Source organism: Schistocerca cancellata, chromosome 3 (genome assembly GCF_023864275.1).
Source record: "Schistocerca cancellata isolate TAMUIC-IGC-003103 chromosome 3, iqSchCanc2.1, whole genome shotgun sequence".
NCBI classification, from domain to species: domain Eukaryota; kingdom Metazoa; phylum Arthropoda; class Insecta; order Orthoptera; family Acrididae; genus Schistocerca; species Schistocerca cancellata.
The window spans coordinates 593,528,009-593,543,309 of NC_064628.1; the positions used below are offsets into that span (position 1 = coordinate 593,528,009).

At 40.0% G+C, this 15,301-nt stretch overlaps 2 protein-coding genes across 3 annotated transcripts in view; both read right to left on the reverse strand.

The window, feature by feature from the left end:
* LOC126175457 (jouberin-like) overlaps positions 1-8,087 on the reverse strand; it is a 457,590-nt gene extending 449,503 nt beyond the window's left edge. The window contains exon 1 of the mRNA XM_049922262.1: positions 7,771-8,087. Within this exon, the coding sequence (XP_049778219.1) occupies positions 7,771-7,923 (153 nt within the window). The 5' untranslated portion in view covers positions 7,924-8,087. The remainder of the gene's footprint in view (positions 1-7,770) is intronic.
* The window catches only part of LOC126175460 (protein disulfide-isomerase TMX3), a 352,285-nt gene that overhangs the window by 63,190 nt on the left and 273,794 nt on the right, over positions 1-15,301 (reverse strand). The gene's annotated exons all lie outside the window — the stretch shown is intronic.

Below are 15,301 nucleotides of genomic sequence, written 5' to 3' on the forward strand. Positions count from 1 at the left end.
AATCCATGCTGATTCCTACAGAGTAGATTTCTAGTCTCCAGAAAAGTCATTATACTCGAACACAATACGTGTTCCAAAATTCTACAACTGATCGACGTTAGAGATATAGGTCTATAGTTCTGCACATCTGTTCGACGTCCCTTCTTGAAAACGGGGATGACCTGTGCCCTTTTCCAATCCTTTGGAATGCTACGCTCTTCTAGAGACCTACGGTACACCGCTGCAAGAAGGGGGGCAAGTTCCTTCGCGTACTCTGTGTAAAATTGAACTGGTATCCCATCAGGTCCAGAGGCCTTTCCTCTTTTGAGCGATTTTAATTGTTTCTCTATCCCTCTGTCGTCTATTTCGATATCTACCATTTTGTCATCTGTGCGACAGTCTAGAGAAGGAACTACAGTGCAATCTTCCTCTGTGAAACAACTTTGGAAAAAGACATTTAGTATTTCGGCCTTTAGTCTGTCATCCTCTGTTTCAGTACCATTTTGGTCACAGAGTGTCTGGACATTTTGTTTTGATCCACCTACCGCTTTGACATAAGACCAAAATTTCTTAGGATTTTCTGCCAAGTCAGTACATAGAACTTTACTTTCGAATTCATTGAACGCCTCTCGCATAGCTCTCTTCACACTACATTTCGCTTCGCGTAATTTTTGTTTGTCTGCAAGGCTTTGGCTATGTTTATGTTTGCTGTGAAGTTCCATTTGCTTCCGCAGCAGTTTTCTAACTCGGTTGTTGAACCACGGTGGCTCTTTTCCATCTCTTACGATCTTGCTTGGCACATACTCATCTAACGCATATTGTACGATGGTTTTGAACTTTGTCCACTGATCCTCAACACTATCAGTACTTGAGACAAAACTTTTGTGTTGAGCCAACAGGTACTCTGAAATCTGCTTTTTGTCACTTTTTCTAAACAGAAAAATCTTCCTACCCTTTTTAATATTCCTATTTACGGCTGAAATCATCGATGCCGGAACCGCTTTATGATCGCTGATTCCCTGTTGTGCATTAACTTTTTCAAATAATTCGGGTCTGTTTGTCACCAGAAGGTCTAATATGTTATCGCCACGAGTCGGTTCTCTGTTTAACTGCTCAAGGTAGTTTTCAGATAAAGCACTTAAAAAAATTTCACTGGATTCTTTGTCCTTGCCACCCGTTATGAACGTCTGAGTCTCCCAGTCTATATCCGGCAAATTAAAATCTCCACCCAGAACTATAACATGGTGGGGAAATCTACTCGAAATATTTTCCAAATTATCCTTCAGGTGCTCAGCCACAACAGCTGCTGAGCCAGGGGGCCTATAGAGACATCCAATTACCATGTCTGAGCCTGCTTTAACCGCGACCTTCACCCAAATCATTTCACATTTCGGATCTCCGTCAATTTCCTTCGATACTATTGCACTTCTTACCGCTATAAACACGCCTCCCCCTTCACTGTTCAGCCTGTCTCTGCGGTATACATTCCAATCTGAGTTTAGGATTTCGTTACTGTTTACGTCTGGTTTCAGCCAACTTTCTGTCCCTAGTACTATATGGGCGTTGTGATCGTTTATTAATGAGAGCAGTTCTGGGACCTTTCTATAGACGCTCCTGCAGTTTACTATTAGCACATTAATATTGTTATTCCCTGTTGCATTTTGCCTACTCCTATCTTGCCGCGTCTCAGGAGGCGTCTTGTCAGGCCTAGGGAGGGGATTCTCTAACCAAAAAAACCCTATGTAGGTCAACGGAAGCGTCTGATTCCAATTTTTGTTTCTCAGGTGTTGGTTTTGATGTATCGATAGCTGTGGTGTGATTATAATTTTCTTAGTATTTGTTTTTTATTTTGTGGTTTCGACAAATGTGGTTGAGCTATGCAGGTGAAGAGAAGTTGTGGTGTGATTATAATTTTCTGAGTATTTGTTTTTTGTTTTGTGGTTTCGACAAATGTGGCTGAGCTACGCAGGTGAAGAGAAGTGGTCGATTCCTGTCGTTATTGTAAGTGTAGCGGAATTTGGGAATTTTGTGGTGTTTTTATCTCATCATGTTGTGTGGTTTGGGATAGTGGTGTGTGTCTGTATGTGTTTATATTTAGTTTTTCCCCCACCCAAAAACCCCCAATTTCCCGTGCTGGTCCCATTAGTCTGATTACATTTTTGGAGGGAAATGTATTTGTTGGTTTGTATGTATTTTCGTGTTTGTTGTCGTGTTTATGTAATGACGTCATAGGTGCCATATTGGAGATGTTGAGAATGGTCATTTCCGCCATATTGGTGACGTCATGTGTCAAAGTAGACAGGTGGAATCAGATGCTTCTGTAATCCCAGATGGTTTTTAGGCGGTTTTCCATCTGCCTCGGTAAATGCATGCTGGTTCCCCTTATTCAGCCTCAGTTACACTATGTCATCGATTGCTGCGCAAACACTGCCTCCATGTACGCGTACACCGTAATTACTCTACCACGAAAGCATCTGGGGTACACTCATCTGGTATGACACGTTCCTGGGGGGGGGGGGGGGGGGGGGATGGGTCCACTGGGGGTCGAACCACACAATAACCCTAGGTTCGGTGTGGGGCGGAGGTGGGGGGAGGGGGGTTGGGGGGGGGGGGGTGGACTGCTGTGGCCTGTTGTGAGGTTGTGAACCACTGAGGGCTACTGCAGGACGAAGCTTCTCTATCGTTTCTAGCTCTCCAGTTCAATACGCAATACACCATATAGTTTGACATTCCCTGAAAAGGAGAGCTTCCACTTCTAGGTTGAACAGGTTTTATAAACAACTGAAATTTTTGCCATACATAAAATATGTTTTATTACCACATTACCACATAACAGGCTCATAAAAATCAAAACCATGCCTTATTTAACACAATTTTAGTTTTGAAAGATGAGCAAGAGATTCATTTTTAAAGCATTTTAAATGGTTCCAAAATGTATGTAAAAGGTCCAAAGACTTAAAGGTTTCAGTTTAGGCAACTTCTGTGCAGTCTTTTTTGTAATGAAATTAGCCAGTCAATGAACTAAAAATGTGTTCCACTGCTTCAGTATCTTCCTTTGATATAGAGTGATGCCTTCCTGTTGAACCAATAAAAACTGGAGCACTTACAATTTTCAAAACATTATGAACAGAAAGTGAGCACTTATGGTGTTGTTGATGTCCTTCAGCTGGAAACCTACAGCCAACATCTGGTCCATGTGGTAGCATAAAGTTCACTACAGTTTCGTCTAACTCATAACTGGTGTCTATAATCTCTGTAATCCACCAGCCACAGTCATACACACACACCACAAACATCCCCCTTCTCAGGTTGTGAATCTTAATATTACCCTGCTGTTTATAGGATGTTGGCCGAATGAAAGAAATTTTTTCTTTCTTCTTCTTTAAAGTGAGTGCAATATGAGTTTGCCCATCACTTTGAGTCCAAAAATGTGTCTTCTGAATTCCTTTCATAGGAGTAGTATGTTTAGACCATTCTTCTTTTTTTCTGCTCATGTATTTCTTCGATTTCCTCTTTGTATAAAAGAATGAGGGCTGTGGTGTGTAAGACTCTTGTAAAATTCTCAGAATTCTGAATCACTGCTGTATTTGGTCTGGAAAGATTATGTTTTGTAGCATGGTGCTTCAGCAGGCCTCCTACGCCATCACAAGGCCCCTTCCAGTAGCACTGTATACCCAGTCAGTTGGCACAAATGACTTACTCAATTCAAACAGCTGGTAATGAATTTTACAATGACTACGAGCACCATCATAAATAACGATGATCTTCTCTGCCCCCGTTTGTTGTTGAAGAATTTTGCGCATTGCTAGCGAAGCAAATGTTGAGTCATGGCCTGTGGCATCACTTATATATAATTCCAACATCTGTAGTCTTGTTTTGAAAATATGTCACTCCTGTAAAAACTGAAACCTGATCATTAGGCCAATGATACAGGGTACTTCTTGTGGGAGAATTACAGACCAGTTCTCAGCAAAATCACAGTGAATCACTAAAACATAATTCTTCAGCCTGTACACACCATTCACTTTTGCAATGTGGTGTTGTTGCAATTTCTTCAGATGCTAGTATGTTACTGCTTTCACTGACCATTTACCAAGTTCATCAATGAAACTGTCACAGGCAACAGTTTTCTTAATTAGTTTATTTTCCTCCCATATCGCAAATGTAATTTCTGCAGAGTTCTCTGCTACATCTTCCAGGCCAAGTGTCTGTAAAGGCAGTCCTCCCTTTCCAGGGGAGTCACCATATTCTTGAAACAAACAAGTCTCTTGCTTTACGTCTCGTGCAAGTCATGTATGTCTTCACTTTCACAACTTTTTGACCTTCAACTGTTAGTAGTGTCTTTTTTTGCTGGCACTCTGGTGAGAACAGTCCCATTCATCTTCCAGATAAAATGAAAGCACTATTTGAACTCAAGGAGCTTCTACAAAATGACCATAATAGGAATCTGGTCTTCCAAAGACTGCTCTTACAGACCTCACATTTCTTGATTTGTCTATCATGTACTTTGAACTTATGGAACATAGTTCAAAGTTGTTTTCTTTGAAAATGTCTCTCGAATAATAGTTAAAACTTGCACCTTTTCATTGTAGGATGCACAATACTCAACAGCTGAATTGATATTTGTGAAAAATTCCTGAAAAGAGCTGCAAGAGTGCTTTGGTTCATTTTTTTCTGAACGTGTAATTTCTACTTTGAACGGTGTAATCAGTTTTGCTGTAGTGTATTCATCCATAGCTTTAGAAATTTCTCTGCCCTTTCTTGATGCATAGAGCTTATGACTGGGCTTCATTGGCAACAATTTCTTAACAGGACCAAAACCTACCTCTGTAGCTACATGACTGATTCAGGGTATTTAATCCTCTACTGATGCAAAATCTGCACCATGGGAGGCTGCACCTTGTTCATATACTATCATTGTTGTTATTCTGTCAAAATATTTAGAACACAAAAAGTCATCACTGGAAACATCTTCACTTTGAAACAGTCTTCAAATGAGAACACTTATTCCCTACCTGAAAAAAGTCTGTTTTTTGTCTGTCTTCTATAGCACTCTTTTATGGATATGCAAATAGTCAGCACACTTCACTCTCCTGTGGCCCCAGTCAGAAGACATTTGAAACAGTGCTTTTCACAAAAAAACACTGCAACTGTGTCAACTGGCAAATTCCTCACAAAAACACAGAACTCACTGGATGGTCTCAGATTTCTTATACGCCTCTTCAGTATATATATTAGCACTGAACAACTACAATACAGAAACCTGCAATGAATAACCAAGACAAAGAAACTGACAAGAAACTGTAACAAAGTGTAAAAAATATCTGCAACAATGAAAGTGCAAAGAAATAACTACAACAAAAAAGGGATAAGAATTAACTGCAACAAAAAAGTGATAAGAAATAACTGCAACAAAGGCAACAGAAATAAACACTGTAACAAAGAAATTAGTAAGAAACAGCTTCAGCGAAGACATACACTCTTGAAAGTTAAAAAAAGTAATTTTTAAAAATAAAACCTGCCCAACTTAAAAGTGGAGGCTCTGCATGGTACTAATCAACAGAAACAAAATCTAACTTTTCTGGATTGGCATTTTTGAAAGAAAAAAAAAATCTGCAAATTATAAAAAAATTCAAAAAGCGAAAGAAAAAGAGCTTTGACAGATATGTCCAAACTGAGGATACCATCGTACTCATAAAGCAATTATCTTTCAAATGAAAAAGCTCTAACAAAATACCTAGAACTGTTACAGAGATACAGCATTTTAAAAAATTTTCCGGAATTCGCATCTTCAAAATGGTGATTGCAGCATCATCTTTGGAGGCTTGTATCTGGGGACAGGAATTTTTTTTGGAGAAACCAACTAAATATGTGTTTCTTACTTACTTACTCCTGAATTTTAACATATGCTAAATTCAACAACATCCGAGACTATGAAGGGTCAGATACAGATTATGCCAACATTCACAGAAACCATATCGCAGTTATAAGGTTTAAAGGGTATAAAAGGGAACCAGTAATTGAAAAGGGAGTGAGACAGGATTGTGGCCTCTTACAAATGCTATTTAATTTGAACACTGAACGAGAAATAAAGGAAACCTATGAGAAATTTGGACAGGGATTTAAAGTTCAATGAGAAGAAATAAAAACTTTGCAGTCTGCTAACAAGACTGTAATTCCATCAGAGACAGCAAACGACTTGGAAGAGCAGCTGTATGGAATGGAGTGTATCTTGAAAAGAGGTTGTAAAATGAATATAAAAAAGTAAAAGAAAAATAATGAAACATAGTTAAATTACAGTAGGATAGCCTTGAAGAATTAGATTTGGGAATGACACATTAAAAGTAGTAGACAAGTTTTGTTATTTTGGCAATAAAATAACTGATGTTGTCTGAAGTAGAGATTATTTATAACGCAGATAGGCAATTTCTGAAAAAGACAAATTGTTTTCTGGAGTATAGCCTTGCACAGAAGGGTAACATGGGTGGTTAACAGTTCAGGCAAGAAGAGGATAGATCTTTAAGTGTGATGCTACAGGATACAGCTGAAGGTTATATGTATGCAGCAGATAACTAATAACCAGGATACAATTTTTTGGGATATGAAATGCAACAAACACATAGTCTCATTTCTACTTAAATCAGGTAGCAGAATGTGGTTCATTGCTAGAATTCTAAGGAAATGCAATCAGTTATCAAAGCAGACTGCAGACAAAAAAACTTGTGAGACTCAGTGTAGAATACTGCTTAAGAGTGTGGGACCCACATCAAATAGGAATAACAGGTAATACTGAATGGGATACAAAGAAGGGGAACACAAATGGTCACATCTGTTCAACCAATAGGAAAGTGTCATAAGGAAGCTGAAAGAAGCGAAGTGCAGATGTCTGAATATAGATGTAGACTATCAAGTGAAAATGTACTAGAGCAAACTTCCTAGTTCCTAGAGCAATCTTCAAGTGTTGACTCCAGGAATACAAAACAACCTTATACGTATCAATCTCATACAGATCGCAAAGACAAAATTAGACTAATTACAGTACGCACAAAGGCACGCAAGCAATCATTCTTCCAGAATCCGTATATGAATAGAATGGGAGAAGACACAATAATCGACACAATGGGACGTACTCTGTGTCATGCACTAGGGCTTACAAACTTATTTGCAGAGTATTGGTATTGATGGCTCAAATATGCGCAATTTGAAAGAGAGTGATGGACAAAGCCAATTAAAACACAAATTCTGTGCACTGTCACAACTAATGCAGATATGCACTTCTTTTAACATATTATTTTATTTACTCAAACTAGTAAATCGTGCAATTTCCAAGGAATGGTGCATATCGGACTTCGATGTGCACCATTTTGTGGAAATTACCTCAAATCCAACTGTAAGTAAGCGTAAAAAAATTCGTTGAAATTTACTGAGCTCTTCTCTTTTTCATACTGTTGTGCAAAACGAAAACCTTTCGTCTACATTGCATTTTCTTTGAATTTCGAGGATTTACATGTGCAATAAACAAGTAATTCAGTCAATTGGCTGCCAATACAGATCGTACACTACATCCATCCACTATATAGTAACTAATTACATGGATTTCTGAATAACAATCAATAAATATTATCAAAATGTACAAAAAATTACGAAAAATACGAGTGCTTATACATGTGATACTAATTTTCTCAGGAGAGTAGTGCTGTGCTTGTCTCAGTGTTTTGCTATGACGAACGAATGCACATTTTGTGTGTGCTCAAAAAACAAACAAACGTTACTGCAACATCGCGTATTTACATGTCTATGAGATGTCTCCTTAGATCTCTGCGAACGCTTCACGGCAGATCTTAACAGTGACTCGAACTGTTTTCGTGTTTTGTCTCTCAAGTTTCTGCTGGCACATGCAAGAGGCATTTCGTCTTCTTCCATGTCGACTTTTACTAACACCATCCAATTCCAATTCCGTCAAAAACTAATTCATCAGCAGCCACGGTTACTAAATGTCAGCAGCCATTTGTAAACAAAAACATTAAACAAACCACAGGTATTCACTATTCAATAACAGATACCTCCATGGTATATACATTACACATACACAGAGTAAACCACAGACATACGTGTCTCTGACATTTTTGGGAGACCAGAGAACACATTTTTAATTTATTTATTTGCCCTTTGGAGAATTTTCTCTGTTTTCCCATCAAATACACAATTTTATAAAAGAATATAACAATATCGTGCACAGAATAAAATATAAAGGAGTGACGGGAATATCAGATCACGTAGTGCTATATACACTTTAAAAAAAAAGCCACGGAAACGTCGAGAAATCGACGCAAGCCCAGTCACCACAACACCAGACACACACGCAAGAACAACACCGGAAAAAACACAACGACCAGGTCCACCAAGATAGAGGAAGTTCTAGGAACACCACAGTCAGTACACCCCGTCGGATAAGTTGTTAGGCATTATGGTTCGGACCATCAACCTCGTCATGGAAATGATGAAGGGATTCATGGAGGCCCAGAGGCAGAACATTCAGACCCTCGTTGAGCTTCAGGCAGCAATCCAGCAGTCGCTCCTCTCTGGGACTTCCTTAGTAGTTTCAAAACCCCATCATGGATAGACAATCAAATACCCAAAGCCTGACCATGCGCGTTTTTAACACAGACGGCATTGTTAATCAAGAGGTCGAGTTCAGAGAACTTCTGAAGGAGTTCTCCATCGACATATGCATGATGGGGGATATTCACCTAAAACTGGGAATAAAAGAGACAGTTCCCAACAACATTAGTTACTGTTAAGACAGGCCAACCCAAGGCAGAGGAGCGGCCATATACATAAAAAGAGGGATCCCTCACCACCAGGTATACTTATCACCAAGCAGTGGAGGTGGAAGTAATCACTGCCACCAGATCCCTAACAATTGTTGCAATCTACCGACCCACACAAGCCGAGATAGACGAAGGAGACAGAGCTGCTCTAGGGCAAACTGAAGGCAACCTCCTAATAGGAGGCGACTTCAGTGCCAAACTCCCAGATTCGAACTCTGGAGTAACCTCCAGAGCAGGCACCAAACTGCAACAATTAGCGTGCGACCACCATGGGGTCCGGTTGAGACCACACATTTTCCAAAAAATGGAAGTTGTCCCGACGTGTTAGACATAGCCCTCACTAGAAGGATCACAGGGTTTGTGGCCGCAAGAACAATCAACAAAACGTCCTCCGACCACAACCCAGTGATTCTAGAGGTCGATGTGGGAGGATGGGTACAATTCCCACAATACCAGATGTCTTACAAACGTACAGACTGGGAACGATACCGAGAAACTGTCGCCTCTGATATCGCTCGTGCTCCGCCACCTACTGCCGAAACAGCAGAACAAGCGCTACAAGTCCTGGCAGTTACCATCTTGCAGGCAGCGGAAGATGCCACTCCTCCATAAAGGGACGGCCCTCCCCACAAGTACAACTCCCAGAACATTTGCTAGCCCAACTCGGACACAAGAACTCCTTCAGAAGCTCAACTCGGACACAAGGAACCAGTGTGACAAAAGAGTGGAAGATCAGCAGAAATCAGGCCAGCAGGAGGCTGCTCAATCGTCTACTCAATGATCACAGAAATCAGCAATGGCAAAACCGCCTCACAGCTCTCAAAGTAGACGATCACACAATTTGGCAAGCAACCAAGTAATTCACCAAAAGACACATTAGGATGCTACTACTGCACATCGTGCTAGGTCTGTCCTACAGCTATGCTGAGAAGGCCAGCGCCCTCGCCGATTCCTTTGAGAAGCAGTTTCAAGCAGCAGACTCCCAGGATGACGAACATGAAGAGGTAGTCCGTCGTCAACTGGCTCTTTTCCTCAATGCTAAGGAGGACCCAGAGGACGAACCCCCACTTTTCGCTCCCGGAAAGGTGGCAAAAGTAAGTAGGTCCCTTCCCACAAAAAAGGCTCCAGGACATGACAGTGGCACCAACCAGCTAGTTAAAAACTTTCCGCCCTCGGTTGTCGAACACTTCGTGAACGTCTTCAACGAGATTACTCGTACCCACGAGTTCCCAGCTTACTGGAAACACGTGGAAGTGGTCGCGATAAACAAACCAGAGGAAGACCCTTTATTTCTGCAGCCTCTTGCCAACTCTCAGCAAGAGATATGAGCGCCTCCTGCTATTACCCATACAAGATCTGCCGGATTTCCAATTCAGATTCTGACAGAAGCACTCAGCCCCACAACAGATCACTAGACTGATGGAAGCAGCCACAGAGGGCTTCAACCACAGAGGCTACTGTGGGATAGTGCTAGTTGATGTAGCCAAAGCCTTCGATTCAGTATGACAAAAAGGGCTGTTATACGAGTTATACACACAGGGGTTACCTGGGAGCATAGTCAAGTTAATCCAGAACTATCTAGTGAACAGAACTTTCTCTGTCTAGGTAGAAACAGCCACCTCCACCAAAAGGCATATTCGTGCTGGCACATCACCACAACCCTGAAAAGACACAGGCTATGCTAATCTCCCGGAGGCTCGGGAACCCGGCCCCCTCAACGCCTCCTCCCCCCCCCTTCACCTACAGCTACATGGAACCCAACTCACCTGGCGCAGATCCGCCAAGTATCTTGGCATACCTTGGACTTGAGACTAACACGGAAGCCCCAAATAGACGAGGTCCATAGGGAGGTCTGTGGCAGAATGTCCATCCTATACCCAATCCTCAACACAACCAGTTACTTCTCCTGTTCAATAGGGGTGAATGTATACATATCACTCATACATCCAATAATGGAACATGCACGTCCTGCCTGGGGGTATGCAGCGAAGCAGCACCTGGACAAGCTCCAGAGGCTGCAGAACTGCACCCTCAGGAGGGCTCTGCATCTACCCCATGGGTTTCCAACAAACGACTTGAATGCTGCTGTTGATATCCCCCTCGTCAAAGAAAAATTCCAAGATCTGGAAAGAGCTTTCTATGAGAGCCCTTCCAGATCTGGAAATAGCCTCAACCACTCCCTAATGACCTGCCAGCCAAAATAATGTTTGATAGATTTTTTAATGCATTCTTGACCCCATTTAACCATATTATTCCTATAAATAAAATCAAAATAATGGACAGTAGCCACAAATCCAGATCTCAAAACAGGCAAAATATATGGTACACTAAACAGCTGACAAATCTAAAGAAACAAGTTTTGTTAATGTACAACATATACAATAGTATGAAGTCTGACTATGCCAAATCAGCCTATGTGGAATGCAGGAATGAATACAAAAAAGGAATCCTGCAAGCCAAAAAAACCTACAATGCCAACAGCACACATAATTCCACCAATAAATGCAAATTCGCTTGGAAAGTAATTAACAGTGCTGGCACAGATACTAAAAAAGACAAAATTAATATCCCACCACAAACACTCAATGAGTTTTTTATTAATGCAGTGAAAGAAATAGGAGACGCAACTATCAAACCATACATTAGTCCATCAAAGTTACTCTCCCAAAATTGGGGTAGACAGTCACTAAATACAAGCATGCTAACCTTCTCCGAAGTATCGCCTAGATATGTACAAGGGGTCAAAAAACAACTGAAATCATCTGATAGCTTAGATATATATAGCATATCATGCAACCTGCTAAAAAAAATGTGTGATTGCATTCTGTACCCTTTAACCCATTGCATAAACAAGTGCTTACTTGAGGGATATTTTCCTGATGAGTTAAAACTGTCTAGGATCGTCCCAGTATACAAAAAGGGAGATAAAGACTCTCCATCTAGTTACAGGCCTATTTCAATAGTACCCGCATTCTCCAAGGTAAAAGACTGCATCATGTACCAACAATTATCATCTCACTTTGAGAATCTATGAATAATTAATGCTACTCAATACGGGTTTAGGAATAATCTATCGGCCATTTATGCAATCAACACGGTAGTCAGTTACATCCTCAAAGTTTTTTAGAACAAAGGCTTTGCTCAGGTCTCATTCTGTGACCTAAACAAGGCCTTCAACTGTGTTGAGCACATGCCACTACTAGAGAAACTAGAATTCTACAGCATCAAAGGAAACAGTCTCAGACTATTAAACGCTTATCTCAACAACCGTAAACAGGTAGTTTGAGTTGGTAAGGAAATGTCAAACATAGAAAATGTTAAGGTAGGTGTACCTCAGGGATCTGTACTGGGGCCCTTCCTGTTTCTGATAATGGTCAATGACCTCCTCTCGTTTATTAGATCCACCACTGTATTATATGCAGATGGTACGACTTTTCTTCATAGCAGTAACAATCTTAATGATCTTAAAACCTGTGCTGAAAATACACTCACTCATGCAGCATATTGGTTCAGAGCAAATGGTTTCCTGCTAAATGAAAATAAAACTCAGCAGATAATCCTCACTCTAAGAGACAAGCCGCTATCTGATGACCCTAGTTCTGTTAAATTTCTGGGAGTTTATTTAGACGAAAAGTTATCCTGGGGCCAACATGTAAACTATATTAGTAGTAAGCTATCTAGAGTAATTTATTTATTAAGACAACTCAGAAATTGTGTACCTGAAACATACATCAGGTCATCTTATTTTGCATTTTTCCAAACAATAGTATCCTGTGGCATTATCTTGTGGGGTAACTGTAGTCATATACATGACATCCTATTATTGCAGAATAAAGCCATTAGGATAATTACAAATTCTTCGCATAAGGCTCACTGCAAACCCTTATTTACTAAACAAAAAATTATGACAGTAATAAACCTCTATATATACAATGTCTTAATCTTTACGAAGAAGAACCTACAAGATGTGAAACGTAGAGAAAATGTACATTGTTACAACACAAGAAGCATCAAACACATATACACGCCTTACCACAGACTATCAAAATCAATAAATAGCTATGAAGCCACAGGGCACAAACTATTTAATAAGCTGCCACATGCTATACAGGATCTTCCTGAACATACATTCAAAGAAAGTCTGCATGAATGGTTTATTCTATGATATCAATGAATTCCTCAACTGTAAAATGCAGTAATCCAACAGATGACCCACTGTACATTTATTGTAATAGAAGCTAAAATATTTCAGTAGTCAATACCTTATCACACTGTATTATAAACTGTAACTTCATTCGACGTTGTCAATTGCTGTAATGGCCTAAAGATCTTTATTATTATTATTATTATTATACATCTGTATGACGTGTCCTGCAATAAGCTCAGACGCCCTATGACGATCTTCGACGACTAAGTCAAAGAGAAAAATCCCAGAGTCGCCAAGTCCTAATATCAGTCCTTAATCCTTAAAATACCAGACATGTCGCCTACCTCAGGCAAGTAGAAGACAGAACCAGAACACCATCACAATACACAGACAGTCAAGACTATCCAAGATAAACACACACACAAGTATACAATGTAGAGTGAAAGCCAACAGGCTAAAGACTCCTCCATACACTTCCCCAAGGAGGGGAAAGTAAAAGGTGAGAGAGAGAGAGAGAGAGAGATACTTGAACATCATCTTGCGAAAATCGCAGTTCGCACGAAAATAGCAGTTGGGGAAAGCAATGCAAGTTGAGATCATGTGACAAATTGACTTGCGGTGCCGTGACGTGACAGACAGTGTGAATAGGCATTTAAGGAAAATGCTTATCAAATATTTCTCTTTTTGGTTATACGAAACGCAGAACAAAAATAAAGTTACATTAACGAGGCGAAATGTGTCGAATTACTAGCTCAAATATGCTTTTAAGATCAGAAAAAAGAAAGAAAATGCCTTGATGATGCTGTGTTATTCAGGAAACCACTGTAACAGTTTGTATTTAAAACAGCTGCCGCGAGCACACCACAGAATTTAAGAACAAGAGGCAAACGTATGCAGTAGTCTGATAATGTTTGAGGATATCTAATATGGCGGTGCCAGCTGCAAAACAGCGTACTACATAAGTTTTAGTGGCATTTCCCCTCCATGCTCGTGACACTTACGTCTTGCAACCCGCTGATCGCGATGCTGATTGGCTAAAAGTTAAATTCAACATGGGCACTGCCCAGCTAGCACTCAAGCTTATTTCAAGGTGGATATTGAGTTTACGTTCAGTTGAAAATTCAAGATTGAAAAATCAACCTGTTACACAGCTTGTTTCAAGGTGGGTATTGAGTTTAGGTTCAGTTGAAAATTCAAGATTGATAAATCAACCTGTTACACAGCTTGTTTCAAGGTGGGTATTGAGTTTAGGTTCAGTTGAAAATTCAAGATTGAAAAATCAACCTGTTACACAGTTTACATCAAGCTGTAAAAATTTAGCTTGAATTAAAATAATTTTCCCAAGCTTGAAATAAACTGTAATTTCCCTGGAAGGCTGTACAGCAGATGCGCGCGCACGCGCAGCATAGCTTCCATAGACGTCCACGGGAAGCGCCACAAGCGTTTATAAGCCGTGACGTAAGGGTGTTGTCGTGTGTGACGTCATGACGGCGCGGAGTTTGGTTTGAGTGTGGCTGTCTCCAGTTCTGTTTTATCTTATTTTATTTACTTTTCTGAGCCTTGCTATGTTTACGGCCATTTTACCTTTGTGACGCGCGTTAATGGTTGTGGTTTGTTGACAAGTTTGTTTTATACTAGAAAACAGTTCGGTACGTTAATGTTACAAATGTTAAATATTACGTAACGTAAAGTTACGTTTACGGCCATTTTACCTTTGTGACGCGCGTTAATGGTTGTGGTTCGTTGACAAGTTTGTTTTATACTAGAAAACAGTTCGGTACGTTAATGTTACAAATGTTAAATATTACGTAACGTAATTAATTAGGTTCAATAAATTCAGATTAATATTTATATAGCTTAAAACAAGCTGTAAATACCAGGCTGTATTCCACGTGTGTAGATACAGCTGGAGCCAAGCTTGATAAGTCAAGCTTGAAATATAGCTTGAACTCTGCCAACTTTGATGTTTATTTCAAGCTAGAATCCAGCTAACAGGCTTGAATATTCCAGCTTTGATCAAGCTTATATACTTGAACTTTACAGCTGGAAACAAGTTTGAAACCGGCTTACTGTGCTATCTGGGTGTGCAGTAGCAGACCACAACCACCGTACCAATTCTACGTTTTACTCCAAAAAATGTGGAATAGAGAATTATAACCACAGTAATGATTTTATAATCTCACACGATACATTTGCAATATATTTAATTCTGCAACTAAATATAAAATTTATCTCATGTTTTGATGTACATCACAAACATTATGTAATGTATATGAAAGATGAATGCAAATAGTAAAAGCAATATTGGTAGTAGAAATCGATATTTCCTTACTGTTGATTGTTG